Source organism: Montipora foliosa, chromosome 13 (assembly GCF_036669935.1).
Source record: "Montipora foliosa isolate CH-2021 chromosome 13, ASM3666993v2, whole genome shotgun sequence".
Classification (NCBI taxonomy): domain Eukaryota; kingdom Metazoa; phylum Cnidaria; class Anthozoa; order Scleractinia; family Acroporidae; genus Montipora; species Montipora foliosa.
Genome location: NC_090881.1, coordinates 19854515 through 19861213, shown reverse-complemented (window position 1 = coordinate 19861213; position 6699 = coordinate 19854515). Strand labels below are relative to the sequence as shown.

The following is a 6699-nucleotide window of genomic DNA, read 5'->3' as shown; positions in this document are numbered from 1 at the left end:
CACTTCAGGAGTCAATAGGTTAAATCTAGCTTTTTCAAGCTTCTCTTGCAACTGCTCGACATGCCTTGTTAAACACGATGATAATTCTGTTCAGTGATTATTTTCAGACACTTCATGATTACATCCTGCACAAAAAGATAACTTCTTACCCCAAGTTTCCCTGAAGCTGCTCTTCTAACCATGGGAGTATCATCTTCACACAATTTTCGAAAATTGCTGCAGCAAAACAAGCAAAACCAACACTAAAAACCTCACTCTTTACAATCCTTTTAGATTTAATAGTGACTAATTCCTACATGTAAACAGATGGCATTTTTTGCAAAAAAAGTCAGGTAGATGTAATCAACATCCCATGATTCATCCTGTTTCTGTCCAGAGTTGATGTGCTAGAGTTACACATAGCAAGGGCATAAGATGGCCTACACTGTAGATACATGTATGCTGGAAGGGGTACTTCTGAATGATGCATAATCTGCATAATGCATATCTAATACACCTACCCTATGTCTTGAATATCTGAGGTCCATAAAATAATATTGCTCAGTATGGTATGTATGCATGTGATGTCATGACAGCCATACTGGACTCCTAACAAAGAATTGGTAGCCATGTTTGTGTCCAAATCTGATCTTCACAGAATTGAACTCCAGAGTTAAGAATACAGTATGGCTCAAATGTAAGTTACCACCCTTGTGGGCAATGCGAATCAGGTACAGCGTGCAGCACGATTCCTGTCCCATGCAATGTGATTAACGTCATGCCATGGGCTACAGGAATCAAGTCACACAAGATGCTTAAAAATCTGTGAGTACAGTGACTGAAGGATCAATGTTTGTGAAAGTCCCAGACACATAACAAGGTATATCGTCTTTTCTTTTGGTTAAAAACAAGGGTGGTAGGTTAAAAGGCCCTTTAGTGGAAAAGCAGAAGTCTAAACCCAAACTTGATAAATTACATGTATGCATACTTACAGCCTTAGCTCTGCTTTGAGATTTGCATTCACTCGAGGATACACAACCACAAATAGTCCGCAAGCTGATGTTCTTGACGTGAACCAGTCTCCTGCAGAGATTTAATTGAACTTCAAAACGGAAATAGGTTTTGAGTGTACCTACATGTAGATGTTGTTAACCCACTCACACATAAACCATCCCAAGTTGTGAGTAAACTTGTCTGGCTCTCAGGTAGGGAAGGCTAAAATGATCGCTTTTTTTCCCTGTACATTTTCAGTAGACAGGAATTACATTCAGCTTTGAGTTGTTAAAAATGCTGGAAGGAAGCTAGGGATCTCACTATCTGCTCAATAAATCACTGCTTAAAAATGCTGGAAGGAAGCTAGGGATCTCACTATCTGCTCAATAAATCACTGCCCAGTGTATAACTCAGAAGATTTTGCTAGCACTAATATCCACTGGCTGGTAATTTTTCTAACCTTGGTGGTGGATAGCACTACCCAAAGGATAAGTGATATCATAAGCAATTGACCTACAGTATCAATCACTTGAATGACTGGGGTCTGGTGGACAGCACTATTTGACTTTTGAGCAATAGAACCTGCTCTCTGGCCAAAAATGGTACAAGGATCCCTCCAGAACAATACACAGTTGTTGCAAAAATTAAATAAAGGGCACCTTTCTGGCATTAATGGCTAGCTTACAGGAAAAAAATCCAAATTTTAAGAGGACAGTAGTTTCTGTAATCCATAATATTATAGATGTAGTCCAATATACACTGTATACTAAGATTCTTGGTTTTCAAAAACAGAAAAAACTGAAAAAGCTACAGTAATCTCTCTTTGTTGTGCATCAATAAGCCAAACATATCTTTTTATTTCTTTTCTCAAAGTACAAATTAGAAGATCCAAACAAACCTTGTGACAACCTCTTGACAAGAGGAACAAAGTGATTTTCCAAATCTTGGGATGAATGGTCTGCTGCGATTGCTCTTAGAGATTCAACTGCCTGCAAGGTTAATTTTGTGATGGACAAGTATTCTATAGCCACAGTTTGGGAAGAATGACAAAAATTCATGTTTATCAATAACCTAAGTAATTTACATATCACTCAACAAAGCCACGATATCACAGTTACATGTATTTGTCTACAAGATGATCATAACTGTAAGGCAATTAAAGTGCCTATCACCTCAATACACTTTTCCACTTAATAAATATTTTATTCTCCAAAATCGTCCCAAATACCATAGTTAATAGAGGGGACTGGTTTTGAAGCTCGGCAAACATCAAAGGAGCAAACAAAGATGCCAAGATTTATGTTGGAAAGGCCATGACTGTGCACAATCTTTTGTTCTGCGCTCATACACTATGCATAAATTACATAACCAAAACGTTTCTATTGGTTAGTTCCTCAGTACGGAGTAAACAACATTTACTATTGAGTTTTGTGAACGGTCAAAGGCCAAAAAAGGGAACAAAAACATACAACTAAGAAATTTCTCCGGTTTCATAACCATTCCCCTCTATTAACTATGCAAATACATACTGTTGAAATTTCACTATCTTACTGGCTTTGAAAGACAGGAAAAGCGGTCATCCTTTGATCCAAAACCAAGCAATGGAGAAGAATGGTTTCAATACCGGGTTGACATCACAGAATGCTTTGCATTGAGATAGTTCTTTGAAAACAGCGATGCAAATTAATTTGTGTCGTCAACCCAGTATGGAACCCATTCCCCTTCATTGTTCGGTTATTGATCAAAGTGTGACCACTTTTCCCGTCTTACCAGGGCTTGAAATTGCAACCAATACAGTCGCATTTGTGACTGAATTTTGCGACAAAAATATCTGGAGAAGTCGCAAATTTGTGACTTGTTTTCATCTTTGCTCTTTCGAAACAAAAGGGTTAGCAGTTGCCACAAAGCTGCTCTTTTTACTAAAATAAATGAAGAAATGACAAAATTATTTTGTTTCTCGCCTTGAGTTTTCTTTCAATCTGAAGATAGCGTAATTGTAGCGTAATTTCGCTGCGATGTTACGAGCACAACTCCATGAATTCCTTCGATATCATACGCCATTTTCAGCGGATTCTTAATTTCTTTTAATTTCAAGTATTGTGGGCTCATATTTTGTTTTGTTACACCGCTGCTAATTTCAAGCCCTGCTTACAAAGCAAATAGAAGAGTGAAATTTCAATCAAAAGGTTCTAAAAATAATATGATGTGTTTTGGACAATTGGAGAATAAATAAGAAGGAAAAGTGGGTTGAGGTGATAGGTACTTTAAGACCTCTCACCATGCAATCCTTCAATCTCAATGAATGGAAGGAAAGAATTACGGGCTGGTTACCAAGAGAATGATTGCAAAGCAGTCAACAGAGAATGCTTATTTATTAAATTTAATTGAACATTACTGTAAATAATTCAATAGGTTACTGTTATTGAATATATAAATAATTTTTTCTAACCTTGTCTCTAACAACAGTTTCTTCAACCGTTGCTAAACTCTCCAATGGCGGCTAAAATCACAAACAAGATACATGACAGAATCCATCAATGATTTTGACAGCAAACATTAAAAAATAATAACACATGCTTTTACAGAGAGAATCTTGTGTGTTGCAGCGAAATGCTTAATTTTCTCCCTTTTTAACTTTCTTTTCAGTTTGTGCTTTAGTTAATGCCATTTTTGTCCTTTCTGTTACTTTTTTATAGCTTTCTCTTTATTCACGTACCAACACCTCTTAGTTCATTACATATGCATGTAAACAGTTGTCTTTTGTCACTTGCTTCGTGTTAAGCTAGTCATTTGCGTTACTTTGTTCAGTTTTCTCCCTTCATTCCAGTGCTCAGTTAAGTTTGTGTTTGTGTATACTTTCGCTGTTTGTCTAAACATTATCATCAATTTGGTTTTGAAAGTGTGGTGTTAGAAAACACCGCTAAAGAAAAGGGTCATTTGGCCCCTTGTTGATACAGTTGGTTACTCTACTCAAGCAAGCTTCAACTTTTATAAAGACCAGAAATGAGGTATACAAAATAGGGGGTTAGTTTCCCCATAATATGTCAGACATCTGTCTGTCAACTGTTGGTAAACAATTGGTGAAGTTTCGGCCAACATGATAATAATATTATTATGATCAACAGTTCACTGAGAGTCTACTAGCAGGGGTTTCAATAATAGCTGGGTAGTGGGTAGAACTACATATACCCTTGACTACCCTTAAACTTAATCAGTATTAATATATTAAAGGCAGACAAAATTGCATTCGCTATTATCATATTTTGGTCAAGAACCTCAACAAAAGTGGTCAAAGCAGACAAAGCGGTTGGAAGGTTAGTCACAGAGAGAAAGTAACATTTTTTCCCTTTTCTAGATTTAAATTAATTCTTCTGTTTCGTTGTAAACGTTCTTGTAAAGACATTAACTATGTGAATGTGATTGAAAAAAAAAAAGAATTAAAACAATTAAAAGGAAATCATGCTACAGGTGTCTAAATTAATTGAAAAATAGTATTCAGTAATAATGCAGAGAAAACACCAAATGATAAAATTTCAATTTCAAGTTTTCTACCCACTTGCACTGCCTTAACTACCCACTTGCAGGAAATTTTATTGAAACCCCTGACTAGGGGAGCTGTTTTTCTTTTCTACCCCATGACCTGTTAGAGCACTGTTGCTGTTCATTGTCTTGTTGTTCCTATGGAGCTGACCAACATTGTCTTCAAAGCTTAAAACTTTGCAAAGAGCATAATGTTTTGAAACTTAAACTGTATCTTACCAATAAAAAGTGCACATACTCTGGCCCTCCAACCAATGGAGTGAATGTCCCAAGCTACAAGGTAGAAATCAATGATTGGCATTGTTAACAAAACTCGTTTCCTGTACTTTCTCCCTGTCAACTTCAAGCTTGCTATGGTTATTTGGCATCAAAATCAACTCAAAGCTACAAAGTGCAACCAATACTACATTTTTTCAGTAATAAAAACCATTTCAGCTATGCTTGACCACCATGCAAAAATAGCTCCTTGACTTGACACACTGTAGACTGATGTGTGCAAAGCAACTCTCTTAAAATAAGCATTCTTTCTTCTTTTTCGCTGACTGTGTGCCTTTCATTAAGGCATTTTATGCTGAGTTTCTCTAGCTCTTTTACCACCAAGGGATGAAGGAGCAAAACATTACAGAAAATGTAAAAATCTTGTTGATCTTGTTTTCTCGGTCAGTAAAACCAGTTATGACACTGTCCTCCTTTTCTTCTTTAATCGAACCTTGTGCTTGTGTTTCAGCTAACAAATTTAAGTCAGTTGCACCAATGAGTTATAGCTCAGTTACTAATTTATTTAGAAAGAGATCTCTACACGCACAAAAATGTGAATATAAATGAGGAACTCAATACTATGTGACATATGTGACATATGTAACTTGCTATAATGTACTGTTGTGATAAAAAATAAAATAAAAATTTCTCCTTCATTATACCTGTTCTGCCAGAGCTAATAAAACTTCATCTTCATCATAAATAGTATCTATGAAGAAATAAAAGCCATTGTATTCTGCTGATTTCATTCAAGTGATACATGTATGTGATCATGTTTTTCCACGACACAAAAATGTTTGCATAAGAATATAACTCAATTTGTGATGGACTAGTCTGTAACAAACTGTTTACAGGAAAAAAATGTGACATCACATACAAGTGAAGGATTATGAGTCACAAAAGTTACAGTTTACATTGCAACCAGGTTGACAATCAGACAAAGTTTAGTTTAAACAAATTTGAATGTAGCTTAGAAAGTTATGATCCAAAGACTCAATGTTTCATCCCTGGTGAAGACACTGGACCAGGAAAATGGGTCTAGTGTATCTGAATCAAAACTTTCTAAGCTACATTCAACATAGGCAGCCCAAGCGCGCATTGCTGTCAAAGCATCACGTCAGCAACAACACTGTACTAGACAATTTTTTTTAGTTAGTTTCAAATTTGTCAATGAATGAATAAAATAAAGTAAGTTAAGTCACCTTTATTTTCTTTTTGTCTTTTTGAGCTTTTTTTAACTTACTTTATTATGTTCGTTCATTGATAACTTTTCGCTTCTTAGCTCCTTTGTCATGAAACTAACTCAAAAAAGAAAAAAATTGTCTAGAACAGTGTTGTAGCTGATGTGACGCTTTCACGTCTCGTGCATAACGCAAGCTTGGGCCGCCTATGCAATCAATGTATTCAAAAAAGGAGTAGCATCAAACCACAGTCATTGGGAGTCACTTTGACTTCAACCCAACATCATCTATTTAACTCACCAAGCAAAAATACATGTATAAAAAACATGAACATGAGCTTGGAAGCTTGTCCCTTAGATTTGGTTTAAACCAGGAAGTGATCTCTAGAGGTAAGGAGGGTGGATTCATAGACAACTTGTGAAATCCAACAACGATGACTGTCATAATACAATACAATACAAACTTGATTGACCGCTCCTCATAGGGGCTTTTCAGGGCCAATGAAACACAATTAACCAAACGGCAGAACAGAACAACAACAACAACAACTGTTAAGAATCCCAGCTGGCTGGAGGTAAACCAGTTGGCGATTTACAAGTGCAGCTGGGAAGCTGAACCAGGGACTACCAGGAACAAATTCAATTAAAAAGTGGTCAGAGCGGGTCTTGAACCCATAATCTCTGGATCTCAAGGCAAGCGCCTAACCACTGGGCCACAACACCTCCGTCATCAGTAGACTCAATCAAAA

General features: G+C 36.5%; 1 protein-coding gene across 1 annotated transcript in view; it reads right to left on the bottom strand.

Annotated features, from left to right (window-relative positions):
• LOC137984095 (serine/threonine-protein phosphatase 2A 65 kDa regulatory subunit A alpha isoform-like) overlaps window positions 1-6699 on the bottom strand; it is a 28756-nt gene that overhangs the window by 20065 nt on the left and 1992 nt on the right. The window contains exons 3-8 of the mRNA XM_068831304.1: window positions 5433-5479; window positions 4732-4785; window positions 3422-3472; window positions 1871-1961; window positions 972-1062; window positions 150-216 (exon numbers count right to left, since the gene is read on the bottom strand). Of these exons, the coding sequence (XP_068687405.1) occupies window positions 150-216; window positions 972-1062; window positions 1871-1961; window positions 3422-3472; window positions 4732-4785; window positions 5433-5479 (401 nt within the window). The remainder of the gene's footprint in view (window positions 1-149; window positions 217-971; window positions 1063-1870; window positions 1962-3421; window positions 3473-4731; window positions 4786-5432; window positions 5480-6699) is intronic.